Source organism: Colobus angolensis, unplaced genomic scaffold (assembly GCF_000951035.1).
Source record: "Colobus angolensis palliatus isolate OR3802 unplaced genomic scaffold, Cang.pa_1.0 Scaffold166, whole genome shotgun sequence".
NCBI classification, from domain to species: domain Eukaryota; kingdom Metazoa; phylum Chordata; class Mammalia; order Primates; family Cercopithecidae; genus Colobus; species Colobus angolensis.
In genome coordinates, this window is record NW_012114777.1 from 2,741,504 (window position 1) to 2,762,852 (window position 21,349).

The 21,349-nt window shown below is 39.6% G+C and overlaps 1 protein-coding gene across 1 annotated transcript in view; it reads right to left on the reverse strand.

Annotated features, from left to right (window-relative positions):
* The window catches only part of LOC105508684, a 73,676-nt gene that overhangs the window by 39,512 nt on the left and 12,815 nt on the right, over window positions 1-21,349 (reverse strand). The window contains 6 exon segments of the mRNA XM_011937582.1: window positions 9,220-9,349; window positions 9,527-9,583; window positions 9,585-9,626; window positions 9,629-9,740; window positions 10,614-10,689; window positions 15,456-15,534. Of these exon segments, the coding sequence (XP_011792972.1) occupies window positions 9,220-9,349; window positions 9,527-9,583; window positions 9,585-9,626; window positions 9,629-9,740; window positions 10,614-10,689; window positions 15,456-15,534 (496 nt within the window).

A 21,349-nucleotide genomic window follows, 5' to 3' on the forward strand; every position in this document is an offset into this window, starting at 1 on the left:
ACTGGTCATCAGAGAAATGCAAATCAAAACCACAATGAGATACCATCTCACACCAGTTAGAATGGCAATCCTTAAAAAATCAGGAAACAACAGAAGCTGAAGAGGATGTGGAGAAATAGGAATGCTTTTACATTGTTGGTGGGAGTGTAAATTAGTTCAGCCATTGTGGAAGACAGTGTGGCGATTCCTCAAGGATCTAGAACTAGAAATGCCATTTGACCCAGCCATCCCATTGCTGAGTATATACCCAAAGGATCATAAATCATACTACCATAAAGACACATGAACATGTATGTTTATTGCAGCACTGTTCACAATAGCAAAGACTTGGAACCAATCCAAATGACCATCAAAGATAGACTGGATTAAGAAAATATGGCACATATACACCATGGAGTACTACGCAGCCATGAAAAAGGATGTGTTCATGTCCATTGCAGTGACATGGATGAAGCTGGAAAACATTATTCTGAGCAAACTATCACAAGGACAGAAAACCAAACACCACATGTTCTCACTCACAGGTGGGAACTGAATAATGAGAACACTTGTACACAGGGCAGAGAACATCACACACTGGGGCCTGTCATGGTGAGAGGTGAAGCCAGCTGGGCTTCTGGGTCAGGTTGTGACTTAGAGAACTTTTGTGTCTAGCTAAAGATTGTAAATGCACCAATCAGCACTCTGCATCTAGCTAAAGGATTGTAAATGCACCAATCAGCACTCTGTAAAAGGAACCAATCAGCAAAATGGACCAATCAGTGCTCTGTAAAATGGACCAATCAGCAGGAAGTGGGCAAGGCCAAATAAGGGAATAAAAGCTGGCCACCCCAGCCAGCAGTGGCAACCCACTCAGGCCCCTTCCAGACTCTGGAAGCATTGTTCTTTTGCTCTTCACAGTAAATCTTGCCGCTACTCACTCTTTGGGTCTGCACTATTTTATGAGCTGTAACACTCACCACGAGGGTCTGCGGCTTCATTCCTGAAGTCAGCAAGACCATGAATCCACCAGAAGGAAGAAACAACTCCGGAGGCACAACCTTTAAGAGCTGTAACACTCACTGCAAAGGTCTGTGGCTTCACTCCTGAAGTCAGCAAGACCACAAATCCACCAGAAGGAAGAAACTCCAGATATATCTGAACATTGGAAGGAACAAACTCTGGACACACCATCTTTAAGAACTGTAACACTCACCACGAGGGTCTGTGGCTTCATGCTTGAAGTCAGCGAGACCAAGAACCCACCAGAAGGAACCAATTCCGGACACAGCGGGGTGGGGGGCAGGGGGAGGGATAGCATTAGGAGAAATACCTAATGTAAATGGCGAGTTAATGGGTGCAGCAAACCAACACAGCACATGTATACCTATGTAACAAAACTGCACATTGCGCACATGTACCCTAGAACTTAAAGTGTAATAAATAAATAAAATAAAATGTAACAGTAGTCACATCTCACTCCCCCTTGAGATAAGTAAGTACCTCTTGAGGCCACTTGCTATTCAGCCTCTAGACTGACACCAAGTAGCCATAAAATGTCATAGTCATACACCCTATAGTTCAACCACTCACTAACCAATGTTATTTATGTAAACCTGCAAGAATTCCTGAAGAACAGCTTTTGTAGTGAGCCCTCTTTTGTTCTCCGGAGCACTCTCCAAAGGCAGCCTTGAAGTGTGAAATGCGTCCTGAGCTGTCGCCCTCAACCTTGGCCCAAACAAATGTTCTATATTTTTTCTCATCTTCTTTCCTTTAAGGTTGGCATCCCTAAAGGGATGGCACCCTCCTAGAGAGCCCTCCTGTTATGTTCCCCGTCACCGGTAAGGGGCAGTAACCAAAGGGGAGCCTAAGGTTGCCAAGACTGCCTACATGTGGGTGGGCTATCTTGCTTCCTTGCTAAAACGAGGAAATATAAGTCTGTCAACTTTGTTCTTCTTCAGTATTGTTTCGGCTATTCAAGGAACCTTGAAATTCCATGTGAAATTTATGATTAGCTTCTCCATTTCTGCAGAAAAGGGTGTTACGATTTTGATAGCAATTTCAGGCCAGGTTTTGTGCCTCACACCCGTAATCCCAGCACTTCCGGAGGCCAAGGTGGGTGGATCACCTGAGGTCAGGAGTTCGAGACCAGCCTGGCCATCATGTTGAAATCCTGTCTCTACTGAAAATACAAAAAAAAAAAAATTGTCTGGGTGTGGTGGTGCATGCCTGTAGTCCCAGCTGCTTGGGAGGCTGAGGCAAGAGAATTGCTTGAACCCGGGAAGAAGAAGTTGTAGTGAGTGGAGATCACACCACTGCACTCCAGCCTGGGCGACAGAGTGAGACTCTATCTCAGGGACAAAAAAAATGATAGCGATTGCAATGAATCTGTAGATTACTTTGGGAAATTTAAGATTTCCAGTTTACAATCATGGACTATCTCTCCATCTATTTAGGTCTTCTTCCTTTCAAAAATGTTTAATAGCTTTGAGTATACAAAGACTTGCATTTCTTGAATTTATTGCTAAGATTTTGATGCTATTATAAATAGTTCTCCTAAATTAACTTTTGGATTGTTCATTGCTACTTCATAAAAATACAAATAATTTTTCTGTGTTGATCTTGTATCCTACAATCTTTATGACTTCATGTATTAGGTCTAATATTTTTGTGTGGATCCTTTAGGATCTTCTATATATTATATCATGTCATCTATAAATATAGTTTTACTTCTTTTTTTATTTGGATGCCTTTTATTTCTGTTTCTTGCCTGTTCTACCTAGAACTTCCAGTAAAATGTTGAATAGAAGTGGCAAAAACAGACATCCTCATCTTGTTTTTTTATTTAGGGGTATAGGGGCAAAGAAGGAAAGCTTCCCCCTTCACCCTCTGAAGGTTCACTGAAAATGAACTGATGAAATGCAGATTAATAGGAGAAAAAAACAAATTTATTCTAATGTGCATGCTACCCAATAACCAATGGGGTAAAAATGCTCCAAAGGGGAAGATTAGGTGGGGTTGTAGCAGTAAATGATTTTGGGGAGGAAATGAACAGACCTGGAGGCAGGCATTATCTTATGAATGATTCTTTTTGGAAACTGAATGAGATGGGACCAGAGAACAAAGACTATTAATAGTTGGGACAAAGTTCAAATTTCCTCTGGGCTGTAATGGTGTTAAATATTCAGTGTCTTCCTCTGTGATATGAGTTTTAATCTTCTCTGATTGATGAAATTTCAGGGAAGGAATTGAAGGCAATTGTGTTCCTCTCTGGGGTCCAGTTTTTAGGTAGAAAAGGAAACTTCAGAGAATAGCCTCATTCTCTGCTTTAGGAGAGACAGAGGATTAGAGGGGTGGGGGTCAGAGAGACCTTGAGACTGCTTCTTTAGTTCAGCATGTCAAAGCACCATATTTCAGGATATTGTTTTCTGAGTTCCAACACGGAAAGCTTTCAGTCTTTAACCACTGATTACATTAGCTGTGGGTTTTTCATAAATGCTCTTTGCGATGTAGAAGAAACTCCCTTCCATTACTAGTTCATTGAATGTTTTTATCATTAAAGCGTGTAATTACTTTTATATTAGAAGTATTTTTTCCTAATGCTTGCAATGCCTTCTACAATGAATATTTTTTAAAATGTATCCATCATAAAATAGGCATCAATATTAACACTGAATATTCAGGACTTCCCACTGCAGAATGTAGAAGTGAAACAGCAACATGAGAAAAAAAAAAATGAGGATTACAATTAGAGATTAGAGTAATACTGCTCTTTCCATTCCTGGCCATAACTTAGTGTGAAAGGAAGGTAGAGCCCCTCCTAGTGTCCAGAATAGCAAAATATTGTAAGCAATTACCTTACAGAACAGTTTATGAACTGCTGCAGTTAGCGACCTAATGTTGTGTAAAATATTACTCCCAAACTTCCCAGCATTAAAACAAACATTTATTTCTTGCAATTTCTGCAGGTCAAGAATCTAGGAGCAACTTATCTGAGTGGCTCTTCATAAGGTTGCAATCAAGTTGTTGGTTGGGGCTGTAGATATCTAAAGGCTTGTCTGGAGCTGGAGGATCCTCCTACAAGATGACTCACTCAAAGGGCTGTTGGCAAATGGCTTCTATTCCTTGCAATGTCAGCCTCTCCACAGGGCTGCTTGAATGTCCTTATGACATGGCAGCTGGCTTCCCCAGAATGAGCAATCCGAGAGACAGGGCCAGCAGGAATCTGTAATACCTTTTATGACCTACTCTTGAAAGTCACACAGTCATTTCCACCATATTCCATGTTTTAGAAGACAGTCACTAAATTCAGCTCATGCTCATGGGGAGAGGAATCAAGTCCCACCCTTTGAAGGGAGGAGTATCAAGTAATTTGTGAAATATTTTAAAACCTCAACATTGAAAAATGCAATTATCAGGTGGCTGGTAAGATGGCCGAATAGGAACAGCTCCGGTCTGCAACCCAGCGAGATCAACGCAGAAGGTGGGTGATTTCTGCATTTCCAACTGAGGTACCCAGCTCATCTCATTGAGACTGGTTAGATAGTGGGTGCAGCCCATGGTGGGGAGCAGAAGCAGGGTGGGGTGTCACCTAACCCGGAAAGTGTAAGGGGTCGGGGAACTCCCTGCCCTAGCCAAGGGAAGCTGTGAGGGACCATGCCATGAGGAAAGATGCACTCTTGCCCAGAAACTACACATTTCCCATGGTCTTCACAACCCAAAGACCAGGAGATTTCCTCTGGTGCCTACGCCATGAGGGCCCTGAGTTTCAAGCACAAAACTGGGTGGCTGTTTGGGCAGACACCGAGCTAGCTTCAGGAGTTATTTTTCATACCCCAGTGGCACCTGGAAAGCCAATGAGGCAGAACTGTTCACTCCCCTGGAAAGGGGGCTGAAGCCAGGGAGCCAAGTGGTCTAGCTCAGCAGATCTCAGCTCCACAGAGTCTAGCAAGCTACAATCCACTGGGGAAATTCTTGTGGCCAGCGCAGCAGTCTGACGTCAACCTGAGATGCTCCAGCTTGGTGCGAGGAGAGGCATCCGTCATGTCATTACTGAGGCTTGAGAGTAGGCAGTTTTCCCCTGACAGTGTAAACAAAGTTTCCAGCAAGTTTGAACTGGGCAGAACCCACCGCAGCTCAGCTAAGCTGCTGTGGCCAGACTGCCTCTCTAGATTACTCCTCTTTGAGCAGATCATCTCTGAAAGAAGGGCAGCAACCCCAGTCAGGGGCTTATAGATAAAACTCCCATCTTCCTGGGACAGAGCACATGGGGGAAGGGGCAGCTATGGGCACAGCTTCAGCAGACTTAAACGTTCCTGCCTGCTAGCTCTGCAGATAGCAGCAGATCTCCCAGCACAGTGCTCGAGCTTTGCTAAGGGACAAACTGCCTCCTCAAGTGGGTCCCTGACCCCTGTGCCTCCTGACTGAGAGACACCTCCCAGCAGGGGTCAACAGATACCTCATACAGGAGAGCTCGGGCTGGCATCTGGAGGGTGCGCCTCTGGGACGAAGCTTCCAGAGGAAAGAACAGGCAACAATATTGGCTATTCTGCAGCCTCCACTGGTGATACCCAGGCAAACAGGGTCTGGAGTGGACCTCCAGCAAACTCCAACAGACCTGCAGCTGAGGGGCCTAACTGTTAGAAGGAAAACTAACGAACATAAAGGAATAGCATCAACATCAACAAAAAGGACATCCACACAGAAACGCCATCTGAAGGTCACCAACATCAAAGACCAAAGGTAGAAAACTCCACAAAGATGACGAAAAATGATTGCAAAAAAGACTGAAAATTCCAAAAACCAGAATGCCTCTTCTCCTCCATAGGATCACAACTCTTCACCAGCAAGGGAACAAAACTGGACAGAGAATGAGTCTGACAATTTGACAGAAGTAGGCTCCAGAATGTGGGTAATAACAAACTCCTCCAAGCTAAAGGGGCATGTTCTAACCCAATACAAAGAAGCTAAGAACCTTGAAAAAAAGGTTAGAGGAATTGCTCACTAGAAAAACCAGTTTAGAGAAGAACTTAAATGACCTGATGGAGCTGAAAAACAGCACAAGAACTTTGTGAAGCATACACAAGTATCAACAGCCAAATCGATCAAGCAGAAGAAAGGATATCAGAGATTGAAGATCAACTTAATGAAATAAAGTATGAAGACAAGATTAGCAAAAAGAGAATGAACAAAGCCTCCAAGGAATACGGGACTGTGTGAAAAGACTAAACCTACTTTTGATTGGTGTACCTGAAAGTGACAGGGAGAATGAAACCAAGTTGGAAAACACTCTTCAGGATATTATGCAGGAGAACTTCCCCAACCTAGCAAGACAAGCCAACATTCAAATTCAGGAAATACAGAGAACACCACAAAGATACTCCTCAAGAAGATCAACCCCAAGACACATAATTGTCAGATTCACCAAGGCTGAAATGAAGGAAAAAATGTTAAGGGCAGCCACCGAGAAAGGTTGGGTTCCCCACAAACAGAAGTCTATCAGACTAACAGCAGATCTCTCTGCAGAAATCCTATAAGCCAGAAGAGAGTGGGGGCCAATATACAACATTTTTAAAGAAAAGAATTTTCAACCCAGAATTTCATATCCAGCCAAACTGAGCTTTGTAAGTGAAGGAGAAATAAAATCCTTTACGACAAGCATATGCAGAGAGATTTTGTCACCACCAGGTCTGCTTTACCAGAGCTCCTGAAGGAAGCACTAAAAATGGAAAGGAAAAACTGGTACAAGTCACTGCAAAAACATACCACATTCTAAAGACCATTGACACTATGAAAAAACTGCATCAACTAATGGGCAAAATAAGCAGCTAGCATCATAATGACAGAATCAAATTCACACATAACAATATTAACTTAAATGTAAATGGGCTAAATGCCCCAATTAAAAGACCCAGACTGGCAAACTGGATAAAGAGTCAGGACCCATCAGTGTGCTGTATTCAGGAGACCCCCATCTCATGTGCAAAGACACACACAGACTCAAAATAATGTCATGGAGAAATATTTACCAAGCAAATGGAAAGCAAAAAGAAAACATACGTGTGCATGTATCTTTATAATCGAATGATTTATATTCCTGTGGGTATATACTTGGTAATGGGATTGCTGGGTCAAATGGTATTTCTGGTTCTAGATCCTTGAGGAATTGCCATACTGATTTCCACAATGGTTGAACTAATTTACGTTCCCACTAATAACCTAGGTGATGGGTTGATAGGTGCAGCAAACCACCAAGGCACACGTATACCTATGTAACAAACCTGCACATTCTGCACATGTATCCCAGAACTCAGAGTAAAAAACAAAAAAAAAAAAAGAAAAATTAAATTTTTAAAAAGGAGAATAAAAGTCAAGAAACAACAGATGCTGGTGAGATTGCAGAGAAAAAGGAATGCTTTTACACTGCTGGTGGGAATGTAAGTTAGTTCAACCATGTGGAAGACAGTGTGGCAATTCCTCAGAGATCTAGAAGCTGAAACACCATTTGGCCCAGCAATCCCATTACTGGGTATATACCCAAAGTAATATAAATCATGCTATGATGAAGATACATGCCTATGTACATTCACTGCAGCACTATTCACAATAACAAAGACATGGAATCAACCCAAATGCCCATCAATGACAGACTGGATAAAGAAAATGTGTTACGTAACTAACATGGAATACTATGCAGCATAAAAAGAAATGAGATCATGTCTTTTGCAGGGACATGGATGGAGCTAGAAGCCATTATCCTCAGCAAACTAATCCAGGAACAGAAAACCAAACACTGTATGTTCTCACTTATAAGTGGGAGCTGAACGATGAGAACAAATGGACACATCGGGGGGTGGGGGTCCAGGTGAGGGAGAGCATCAGGAAGAATAGCTAATGGATGCTGGGCTTAATAACTAGGTAAAGGGTTGATCTGTACAGCAAACCACCATGGCACAAGTTTACCTGTGTAACAAACCTGCACATACACCCTGGAACTTAAAAGTTGATTAAATATATATGTACAAAAAATAAAAATAGAAAATATAAGATCATAGTTTCCTAATATGCAAATTTCTCTCTTTTAATGTACCCGACTGCTTGTGCTGGTACCATTGGGACCTCACATTGTGATACTGCAGGACTGGAGTTCAGGGAACCCAACACAAGAAACTGCTCTGGCTGGTGCACTTGATGTGAGAAATAAACGGTCTTGGTCTCTGACCCAGTGGTTTCCTACAAGTGAGGTACAATTTAGATCCTTCACAGTTTCTGATTTAACAATGGGAGATATTTTTGTGGCCATATCTGCAAATATAGGATACTAATCAGGAAAAAGAATAACAACAGTGGCAGCAGAGAACCCAAGGAATAGGATGAAGGGCCACTTTGACTGATGTAAGTGGATAAGTAATCTCAAGTGGGAACCAATTTTTGCCGAGGTAAGGAAAATGTCTAAAGAATAATTTTGGAAACAGAAGCTCCTAGGAAGTATTTTTAGACAGATGCTTATTTTCATACAGGAGAAAACTGGTTGTTCCCTAGGATCTCAAATATGAGGCAGAAGGGGTTACATTTTGAGACATGCTGTAGGTTAGTAGCTCCAGCACATCCTCGAGACTGAACGACACAGCTTCCAGCATAGTAAAGTACAGTTAAATTCACAGGTGTAGCAGGCAAATATTGTTTAAATAATAAAGGTCCAAATTCAAAAAGAGTTGGAGGTTTGGGTTTATAGTCAAACATCTACCATCATCAGTTTACTCTTTTGTTAATTCTCATGGTTATAGCTTCATGACATGCAGATATTAAACATCAAATCTAGTTTTTCCTTGCCTTGTTTTCCTTTGTACATTTATTAGGACACTAGCTAAAAATAACAATTATTAGAATTGTTGTATTTGTCTTCTTCATTAGATTATGAATGTCTGAAATTTAGAATACTATCTTAGTTATTTCCTCTGGCCCTCAAATTATTTAACATGGTGTTTTGATAACTGCCTATATTTTATTCTTCAATTAATTAATGCCAAATATACATATTTTTCACAGTGCCCAGATTTAAAGCCTGTCATCTATTTATCATTTTTATTAATGCAGAGAGTAAATTATTTAAATGGCCTAACACTTGTGTAAAGCTATCTGTAAAAAGAACAATACTATAAATTAAACAATGTCTAGAAATCTACATTCCTTTAACTCCCAGAACTGTCCAGCACCACAAGCTTTGTATGATGGTTTTACCATATTTGTCTGTCTTCTCTCCAATGGCATCAACTGTGCCATCTGGATGCAGACGGACAAACCTTCCAGTCAGCTTGTTATAGAACTGAAGAGTATTTCCTTTTGTAAACTTCCAGCTTTCTGCAGTCCACTAAAAAGGAAAACAAAACAAAACAAACAAAAACACCAGTATGAGAAGAAACAAAGAGAAGAAATTGCTAAGAAACAGTACTTACTAGACACTATAGGCTGTTTTGTTTTAACACATCAAATAGTCATTTGAACATTGTTTATATGAAATAATCTTAAAGCCCCCAAAAAATCTTACTGTTTCTTTTCTCTTAAGTTCCAGCTTCTGCCCTGAGAAGATAAAGGAAAGAGAGGGTCATTAATTTCAGAGTGTCATGCTTTCTCCAGTCATCATAAAACATAGTTTTCCAGGAAATGTGTATACATGATACCTACTTGCAGAGAAGATACTGTTATCCCTGGCATACAGTTCTCTGACAATTTTACAATCATCTTCCCCCTGATCTAGCCATCTGTGAAAAGAAAAGTGCATCGATTATTTTCAGACTTTGTATTTACATCAACCATTGGCAATTATCTTCCCAAGTCAGAAATACAAGATAGCAGGAATTGGAAAAGACGTGACCATCTGGCTCTCAAAGGCAGAGCAGTACAGAATGGGAAAGAAAATCCTAAAATGACTACAAGACTGCAAGGGTGGTAGAAGAAGCAGTTACTATCTGGAAAGGCTAAAATATGTTTTTGCCTAATACACAGGTGAGTTACTCAATCAGCCTGCTAACTGTCAAAATCATAGATGTTACATTCACTGGATCAATTTATCCTGTCCTTTGGTCACTAACTATAGTTTAAACTCTAATCAGTTATTTCATAAATGGTTATTACGGGTTCCATAGGAAAAGAGGCAGGACAATGTCAAAAAAAAAAAAAAAAGCAAATCTATCACCAAAGCAAACTTATCACCACTGCTGGGAAAATAACTCAAAAATCAAAGTCCATTGACAGTGAGTAAGCACTATCATCTTTGTATAAAAAGCTACGTGAAACACTGTGTACATTTATTATTTTTGAACCGAATTTCGGACCTAGTCCAAAGGGAATACGTTTTCTTGTCAGAGACTTTCATTTTTCTTTCTGATATGAACAGAGAAGTCATATTTTTAAAAATCTATCTTAATTTACCATTAAATATTAAATTTGTATCATTAGGAATGATGATAAATATAATAAACGTCTTTCTCAATAGCATAAAGAGCCGCTAAGGTTAATGTTCACAAAAGTTAACCAACAAAGCCTCAGTGACTAGGAACAACTAAATAAGCTACCCAGTTCTCAATGCATAAACTTCGAATGGATTTTTTCAATGTAAAAGTACACCTACAAACCTGTGACAGAAGAACGCATATTCGTAATTTGTTGTGGGATCCTTGATAACAACATCATCAAGAAACCAGCCATTTCCTAAACACAAATTAAAGAATAAAAATGTAACATGAATAAATATGGTCCAATATTATTTCAAGTTTTGAGAAACAAGTTCTAACTTCCAAATATACATAAAGGCCTTGCACAATATAAAGCTTTAGTACTTCAAATAAAGCAAAGTATAACAGAAGTAAACTGTAAGGAATGTATTTCTTGTACATATAACAAAAGCAAAGCACTATTTTAAGGCTTCATACCTTGTGATATCTATTTCAGTGTGCTTTTCCAAACAATTGAAAATAGAACAATTCTGTAGCTGCTTTTAATTTCATAAACTGCATTCATAATCCCAAACCTAACATGCTCCAAATAATATATACTTGATGAGTTACCAACACTTTCTATTTCCAGGAAGTTTTTAAAGTTCAAATTTAAACAAAGTCTGCATAAAATATATATGTTTTGATAGACTAAAAATGAGTAACCATTCAGAAATTCTGTCCAAGCACATAGACTCAGCTGGTATAAATAAAGGTAGAAATTTCTTTTTAAATGTTTAATTTCATATTAATTTGAAAACTAGAGTTAGTTAAAATCATTTTTACTTACACATAAAATATTTTAATTAGTCAGAGTGGTTTTGTCTATGCAAAGATCCAGCTCAAAATACATACTACTCTAATTAAAATTATTGAGTTGGTGAGTGTATACTCATCAGCTATAGGATAAAATTTATTTTTTTCTTTTATTTTTTATTTGTATATGTTTAGAGACAGAGGCTCACTCTGTCACCCAGGCTGGAATGCAGTAGTGCAATCACAGTTCACTGTAGCCTTGAACTCCTGAACTCAAGCAATCTTCCAGCCTCAGCCTCTCAAGTAGCTGGGATTCCAGGTGTGTACCACCATGCCCAGCTAATTTTTAAATATTTTTGTAGAGATGGGGTCTCGTATGTTGCCCAGGCTGGTCTTGAACTCCTGGCCTCAAGCGTTCCTCACACCTCAGCCTCGCAACATGCTGGAATTATAGGCATAAGCCACTGTTCTCAGCCAAATAAAACTTTTTAACACAGCATACAAGACCCTTCAGCTTACTCTTCAGCTTCATCCCTCATCACATACTCCCATTATTGAGTAGTGTTAAACTCCTCACAGTTCCCTAGACCAGTGGTTCCCAAACTTAGCATGCATCTGAATCACCAGGAGGGATTACAAAAACACAGACTACTGAGTTCTACAGTTTCTAATTCAGTAGGCCCAGCACAGGCAGCCTACAGTGATCAAATGTCCCAGTTTACCCAGGACAGAGGGGTTTCCCAGGATGCAGGATTTTCAGTGCTAAAACCAGGACAGCCATAGGTAAACCAGAATAGCCACAGGCAAACCAGGATGGCTGGTCATCCTAGAGAAGATCCCAAGCATTGAATCTTCAATAATTTCCGCAAGCAATGCTGATGGCCCAGGAACCACACTTTGAAAACCACTGCCATAGATGATTCATATGCATAATTCTTTACCCTTACATATGCTGTTTCCTTTACCTGGAACAAAATCTCCAAAATGTTATTTAATTTCATTTTTAAATGCTATCTCCCAAAAAAGAATTACTTGTTTCCTTTAAGGAAAAATAAAATGTTACCAGAATTCTAAACTGAGTTTTAAGAACTTCTGGGGAGGCTGTAAAGAAAACTCTTAGAGGTAATGATACATTAATTTTAACAATACTTTGTAAGTTAATAAGTTAGTTTTTAAATTATTAATGTAAAAATATATTGTCTACATTTTTGTCATGTTTTTCCCGTAAGAAAGAACCAGAACTGGATTTAGAAAACTAGAAAAGATGGGTTCCTGAAGAAAGCTAGGCTGTTCCTGCATGGATTAGGGAGAGGTAAGAATCTAGAAAAGTCTTATTAACCAGCATTGTTTACATATGTATGTTGGTGAGTAGGTATTTAGAGCAGGAATCATTTCTCTTACTATCTTCTCAGATTATCTGCCTACAATTCCACTCCGACTGTTCTCCAGACTGCCCTTTCTTTGTGGCCAAAGGCAACTGAGGAAGCCTGATTTTTATTCAAGTGGGGGTCATGTAACAAATTCTAGATGGCACACGTTCTTCAAGTGGTTTCTTCACAACGGAAAAACCCCTTCTTCCCCCTCCTATTACTGGCAGTTGGTGTATAGGTATCAAAGCAACAGCCAACCTACTGCAATGAAAACTTGTAGCTTTCATACTCAGTGGTGAACCCATAACTTGTTGTCTGTCCCTTCCTTCATAAGTCCTGAATATGTAGCCTTGTGCCTACATTTAGGATGGTGCTGGGATGAGTCTAAATACATGTGTCCCCATAAAATTCATCTATTGGAACCTAAGATCCAATGTGATAACATTAAGAGGTGGAGCCCGTAGGATGTGATTAATTCATGAGGGCCCTCATGAGTGGGATTAGTGCCCTCATAAAAGGACTTCAGGGAACTAGCTAAGCCTTTTTGCCCTTCCACCATGGGAGGACAAAGCTAGAAGCCCCTCCCAAGACAACAAATGCCAGCAGTTTGATCTTAGACTTCTCAGCCTCCAGAAGTGTAAGAATAAATTTGTGTTCTTTATAAATTGCCCAGTCTAAGGTATTTTGTTACAGCAGCCTCAAACTAAGTAAGACAGATGGTGAGATCTTGCTTCTATTATTTTATTCTCGTCTTTTGAGACCTCAGCAGAAAATGAGACAGAAAAAAACACCATCATAACATTCTGTTAGACTGTCCTTATAGTTCTGATTTTCGCTTTGGCCCAAAGTCATGAAGAGGGCTGAAACATCTTAAATGACTAATTTTTTTTTACTTTCACCCTTTTAATTAAATTTTTGTTTTACTAAATTGTAGCAGAGAATGTGGCTTGGAGAAATTTAGTGAGATTTTCTTTTTGGCCTAATATCTGAGTCAAATTATAAAAATGTTTCATGAAGTTTTGAAATGAAAGTGTTTCCCTATCTACAAAGTACAAACATCTGAGGAGAGTAACTTAAGTATCCAACTAACCTACCAAAATCTGAGACATATGATAAAATTCTATCCTATCTTCTTTTCATTTCTTCTTGACTATCTAAGAGTATTTTACTTTATTTATTTGCCGTATTATCTATGGAATAAAGGCTCATGACTCTTTTTTTTTTTTTTTTTTGAGGCAGAGTCTGGCTCTGTCACCCAGGCTGGAGTGCAGTGGCCGGATCTCAGCTAACTGCAAGCTCCACCTCCCGGGTTTACGCCATTCTCCTGCCTCAGCCTCCCGAGTAGCTGGGACTACAGGCGCCCGCCACCTCGCCCGGCTCGTTTTTTGTATTTTTTAGTAGAGACGGGGTTTCACCATGTTAGCCAGGATGGTCTCGATCTCCTGACCTCGTGATCCGCCCGTCTCGGCCTCCCAAAGTATAATCTCATTGTGAATTATAAATTTTATCAAAAAATCACCCTTCTTGTAACTTTTCATGCTTGTTGTCTTGAATTTTACTTTATCTTACAATAAGGTTATAACTAAGATTGTTTCTTTTAGTTACATATTTCTGATACATCATTGCCTAAACTTTTATTTTTAATATTACTGGGTCATTTATTCCAAGTGTCTCTTTCATAGAGCATATAATTGGACATGGAGATTTTTTAGGTTGAAAATTTTTGCCTTTATTTCTGTTTAGAAAAATTAACAGAAACTCAGAAATAAGGACAAAAGATGACACATGTCCTTTCAATATTGTAGTAGAACACCAACAAGCTTGTCTGAGAATCGTTTGACTCACTGTGGGAGTGTAACATTATTTGACTTAATATCTACTATGGATTCAGGTCTAGGATCTGTAAAATTAGCTATCAACTGACAAAAAATAATATGCAAATAACTTACATCTGTTCAAAATATAGATATATTTTGTCTGAGAGAGAAAACAACCTCAAAAGTATATTTGTATTGTCTATAGAACATTGGTCATATTTTTTTTAATCTTATTCATAATTTTTTTTCATGGATTATATGTACATATTTTTTAGTTTCTTGTAACCTCCCTTCAACCAGCTTTGTCAGCCTCCTAATTCCTTCATTAATTATCTAAACATATTGTCTATTCTGTATTTGTATAACAATATTGTTCTTACTTTGAAAATTATAATTTGACACATTTTAGTAAGAAAGTTTATCACCTTGTTTGATGCATTTGGGGTTTTTTTCCTTTTTCTTTTTTTGCTTTGTTATGTGCCCTTTAGTAGTCTGTCTTTTGTTAAATGGATTTTGTTTATCTTATAATTATTTTATACAGTAGCAGAAAACAAATTTATTGGGAAGATGTGAGTCATCTCACAGAGTTGATGAGAAGACTGAGGAAAAGCATGAATAAAATGGCAGCCGAAAACAGCTGAGACCTCACTGCCATGACAGTCTCCTTAACATGCCACTGCTGGACAATCAGTAGCCTTCAAGGAATATCACCATCAGGAGATATGACTGCTGCCTCCACCACTAGCATGCTGGAATGCCACCACATGTCACAACATATAAATCCCCAGTCTCCTCTAATTTTTAAAATTATTCTTTCTAGCATTTAGGCCCATCCTAGATTATCCCCTATGTCATTATGAAGAAAAATACATCTAGTTAAATTTTAAATGGTATTTGGAGACAATATTTTGATTTCACATAGTCAATACATAGAGATCCATTTTCTACCCATTTTCCACAGTATTTTCTAGATTTGAACAGAGTTTCACAAAAATAGAGTGAAATCAAACCTTCATGAACTCTCTGTGGAAGAGCCTTACCTGGGCCAAGTCCATCATGGCCTATCACAATCTTACACAAATCTCCAAGGTGCACAGCCTCCAGGAAAAAGGTGTCAGTCTATAATGAATCAAAAAGTATAATTAGATCTAGACTATAACTCTGATTTATACCAAGAGTATAAATTAAGATGCAGTTTTTTTTTTTTTTTTTTTGAGACAGGATTTCCCTCTGTCACCCAGGCTAGAGTGCAATGACACAATCTTGGCTCACTGCAACCTCTGCCTCCCAGGCTCCATTGATCCTCCTACTTCAGCTTCCTGAGGAGCTGGTACTACAGGCATGTGCCACCATGCCAGGAGAATTTTTGTATTTTTTGTAGAGATGAGGTTTGGCTATGTTGCCCAGGCTGGTCTCAAACTCCTGGGCTCAAGCAGTCTGCCTGCCTCGACCTTCCAAAGTGCTGGGATTCCAGGCATGAGCCACTGCACCCAGCCAGTAAAAATTGATTGTAAAAATTAATTTACAATTAAAAGGAGCCATAGTTGTGCTCCAATGGTTTACATAGTCAGAATATAGATAAAAAGTGAAAATCACAGAATACTTTCGATAAAATCAAAGATAACGCTATAGGTTTCAATCCAAGAAAAATACATGATGTAGCATATCCATTAAAAAATGATAAAACAAAAAATAATCTTTGTATAGTGTATTATGTTTCAAAATATTTTCATATGCATTTATTTTATTCTCAAAAATTTGCTAAGTGAAAAAAAAATCCTTTCTACAGATAAGAAAGTTGACGCACAGATCCAGGATTAGAGCTCAGCTCCTTCCTCTGACACGTAATAAGACTATTTTCTTTTGAACCTCCTTGTCTCTGCGTAAATGCACTATTAGTAATATAAATAATGAGAAACAAAACCATTAGCATTCATTAACAAAAAATATACTGTTCATGCCTGGTACAAATTAATGGATAACATTGTTATCCCTTTATCCACCAAACAGAACAGTTAGAAAAGCAGGGCTTTCTATGAAATAAAAGAAAATCTAATCCAGTCTATCATTGATGGACATTTGGGTTGGTTCCAAGTCTTTGCTATTGTGAATAGGCCACAATAAACATACATGTGCATGTGTCTTTATAATAGCATGATTTATAATCTTTTGGGCATATACCCAGTAATAGGATCGCTGGATCAAATGGTATTTCTAGTTCTAGATCCTTTAGGAATCACCACACTGTCTTCCCCAATGGTATAACTAGTTTGACACTCCCACCAACAATGTGAAAGCATTCCTATTTCTCCACATCCCCTCCAGCATCTGTTGTTTCCTGACTTTTTAATGATGGCCATTCTAACTGGTGTGAGACGGTATCTCATTGTGGTTTTGATTTGCATTTCTCTGATGACCAGTGATGATGAGCATTTTTTCATGTGTCTGTTGACCACATAAAAGTCTTCTTTTGAGAAGTGTCTGTTCATATCCTTTGCCCACTTTTTGATGGGGTTGTTTTTTTCTTGTAAATTTGTTTGAGTTCTTTGTAGCTTCGGGATGTTAGCCCTTTGTCAGATGGGTAGATTGCAGAACTTTTCTCCCATTCTGTAGGTTGCCTGTTCACTCTGATAGTAGTTTCTTTTGCTCTGCAGAAGCTCTTTAGATTAATTACATCCCATTTGTCTATTTTGGCTTTTGTTATCATTGCTTTTGCTGTTTTTGTCGTGAAGTCCTTGCCCATGACTATGTTCTGAATAGTATTGCCTAGGTTTTCTTCTAGGGTTTTTATGGTTTTAGGTCTAACATTTAAGTCTTTAATCCATCTTGAATTAATTTTTGTATAAGGTGTAAGCAAGGGATCCAGTTTCAGCTTTCTATAAGTTTCAGCTAGCCAGTTTTCCCAGAACCATTTATTAAATAGGGAATCCTTTCCTCATTTCTTGTTTTTGTCAGGTTTGTCAAAGATAAGATGGTTGTAGATGTGTGGTGTTATTTCTAAGGCCTCTGCTCTGTTCCATTGGTCTATATCTCTGTTTTGGTACCAGTATCATGTTGTTTTGGTTACTGTAGCCTTGCAATATAGTTTGAAGTCAAGTAGCATGATGCCTCCAGCTTTACTCTTTTGGCTTAGGATTGTCTTGGCAATGTGGGCTCTTTTTTGGTTCCATATGAACTTGAAAGTAGTTTTTTCCAATTCTGTGAAAAAAGTCATTGGTAGCTTGATGGGAATGGCATTGAATCTATAAGTTACTTTGGGCAGTATGGCCATTTTCATGATATTGATTATTCCTATCCATGAGCATGGAATGTTTTTCCGTTTGCTTGTGTCCTCTTTTATTTCGTTGAGCAGAGGTTTGTAGTTCTCCTTGAAGAGGTCCTTCACATCCCTTGTAAGTGGTATTCCTAGGTATTTTATTATCTTTGTAGCAATTGTGAATGGAAGTTCACTCATGATTTGGCTCTCTGTTTGTCTGTTATTGATGTATAGGAATGCTTATGATTTTTGCACATTGATTTTGTATCCTGAGACTTTTCTGACGTTGCTTATCAGTTTAAGGAGATTTGGGGCTGAGACGATGGGGTTTTCTAAATATACAACCATGTCATCTGCAAACAGGGACAATTTGACTTCCTCTTTTCCTAATTGAATGCCCTTTATTTCTTTCTCTTGTCTGATTGCCCTGGCCAGAACTTCCAACACTATGTTGAATAGGAGTGGTGAGAGAGGGCATCCCTGTCTTGTGCTAGTTTTCAAAGGGAATGCTTCCAGTTTTTGCCCATTCAGTATGATATTGGCTGTGGGTTTGTAATAAATAGCTCTTATTATTTTGAGATACATTCCATCAACACCTAGTTTATTGAGAGTTTTTAGCATGAAGGGGTGTTGAATTTTGTCGAAGGCCTTTTCTGCATCTATTGAGATAATCATGTGTTTTTTGTCATTGGTTCCGTGTATGTGATGGATTACATTTATTTATTTGCATATGTTGAACCAGCCTTGCATCCCAGGGATGAAGCTGACTTGATCATGGTGGATAAGCTTTTTGATGTGCTGCTGGATTTGGTTTGCCAGTATTTTATTGAGGATTTTTGCATTGATGTTCATCAGGCATATCAGTCTAAAATTATCTGGTTTTTTTTTTTTTTTTTTTTTGTCTCTGCCAGTCTTTGGTGTCAGGATGATGCTGGCCTCATAAAATGAGTTAGGGAGGATTCCCTCTTTTTCTATTGATTGGAATAGTTTCAGAAGGAATGTTACCAGCTCCTCTTTGTACCTCTGGTAGAATTCAGTTGTGAATCCGTCTGGTCCTGGGTTTTTTTTGGTTGGTAGGCTATTAATTATTACCTCAATTTCAGAGCCTGCTATTAACAACTCACTCTTTAAACCATCACCGGGTTGGGTGATGTCAGCAACATGGCAGACTAGGAGGATTGTGACTTTCAATTCTTCCATGGACGTACCAAATAAACAAATACAAATACATCAATTCACTTGGAGAGATATCCAGACACTTATTGCAACACACACACACTGGGAAACTGAGAAAATATCCACATCGAAACAGGTAGAAAAAGCTGAGACAAGCTCCTGCCACAAACTACACCCCAGAAATAGCACTGCACAGTCAGGAGCTTCTCCAGCTTCAAAAAGGAAGTGTTTGTTTTTTATCTGGAGCCCACAATCTCTTGCTTGCTTTGTTGTCTGTCTGTTGTACTGAAGAATATCTGCTGCAAAAAACAGGCTGCAGTGCTGGCCTCTGTTTTTCCAGGCTTCCAAACTATCTGCCATTTCTGTCATGCCTCCAAGTTAGGGGAGATATAAACCAGTTTCTCCACCAGCCTTCAAATGAGACAGAATTCTGGACATAGGATCCACTCTTCTGTTTCTGTCCTTTAGTTATCCTGTTGTGCTGTGCAGTTCTGCAGTCTTCCTGTTTGGAAGGAAGACCCCATTGAAGCCCAGCTCTACCAAACAAAAGGGCAAGTTCCTTTCCTTCAGAATGTTGGCTCCCATGGGCTCCTCTTCCCAGGTATGGGGACATACAAAAACAGAAAAATGAAAGCTAAAAAAAAAAAAAAAAAAAGTGGCATGTCTGCACCTTCTCTATATGTGAGGAGTTCCCGTTCCTGCCTCCTGAACCAGAACTAGAGGGCTTCTATTGAGCCCCCATATCTGAGGTCCAGTGCCTGTTTCCAGGTTTCTGGTGCACTGAATCCAGGCTGAGGGATTGTGGAGGAGAAAACCTAACTTTATGGTTGCTATCCAAGGGATTGGCTCCTACATCAACTGCCTCTGAGAGCAGATGGGGCTTGGCATATGAAAATCCCCTGGGATCACAGAGAACTAGGAGGTGGTTTTAAACAGGCAGCTATACCCCTAGACTTAGTGCAGAGTAAGCAAGGAAAATTATCTAACTTCCAATTTCTCCCAGGAAGAGGTCTGACTGCACACAATCCCAGCTGCTGTCCAGGAGTCAGGGCTTCTAACTAGAGTATATCCGGAAGCCTAGAGGGCAGGAAATTAGTAAAGTTCCCAGAGCCTCAATAGGCATGTGGGTACTTCCCATGTCTTCTCACCCTAGCTCACTCCAGCAATAAAACCAAGGCCCCAGATTCTCCCTGAAAAGAGTTTCTCTACACACTGAGCATCCCAACTTTCATAGCTCCCACCTAAACAACTGGCTCCTAAATCAACTACCTCTGGAAATGTGGGGGCTCAGCATTTGAGAATTGCCTGGTACCACAGAGAACAAAGAGGCAATTTCAACTGGGTACAAGAACACTTCCAGCAGCTATCCCACATAAGGCTTAGCACAGAGCAAGCAGGCAAAAATACCCAAATCCCTTTTTCTCACTACAAAAGGTTGGACTTACACTTTCTCAGATGCTGCCCCAGACTTGAGCTTCTAGTTAGCCTGCATCTGGTTGGTGATAAGTCAAGTAATTAGAAGTCCTTTGTGAACCTGAACAGACATGCCTTCTTCCCCAGCCGGCTCCAGTGATAAAGCGAATCTCCGTCTTCTCCCTGGAAGGAGTTTGTCCGTACATCGAATGTCCCATATTTTACAGCTTCTACCTGAGGGACTGGGCTCTAAATCACCTACCTGTAGGAGCTGATGGGGATAGGCATTCTTGAGTACCCCAGGGACTGCAGAGAATGAAGAGATGCTTTAAACAGGTAAGGAGCACTTCCAGCAGCTTTCTCCTGGCTTCATGCAGAGAAAGCAGGCAAAAAACCCCAGCACCCAGTTTTTCTTTGAAAGGGGTTTGATGCACACCTAATGTCAAGTTTCCCAGCGATTTCCATGGGTTACATTTTTAATTATCTTGCATCCAGGCAGTGACAGAACAAGCAATCAGTAGTCTACTGAGTGCCTGCACACTTCATACGGCATTTTCCCCTGGTTCATTCCAGAGGTAAAACAAGTCTCCAGCTGACCCACCTGTCTCTGAGAACTGATGGAACTGAGCATTTGCTAGGCTCTTGGGGGCAACAGAGAGCAATGCAGTGCAGGAGTGCAGGCATTTGCCACAGATCCTCTCTGCAGCTTAATGCAGAATGAGTGGGAGATAAACTCCAGCTCTCAGGTTCTGCCTGAGGAAAACCGGAACTTGATCACACATCTAGCAACCCAACTTTTCCAGCTGCTTCTCAAGAGACTGGTTTCTATCTTACCTATCTCTAGGGCACTGACATGACTTGGCACACCCTAAACTCCTGGGAACCACTGAAAACAAAGACAGTAGTTGGGACAAATACAAAAGTTTGGAAGGCACTTAATCTCTGCCAAGTTGATCAGTGAGGTTCTATTTCCTATATGAAGCCAGTCTCAAAAGATTGGGAGAGGTGGCTGTCTTATCTAATTCATAGAAACTAATAGAGAGAGTCAAAGAAAATGAAGAAAAAAGGGAAATATGTCTCAAACAAAAG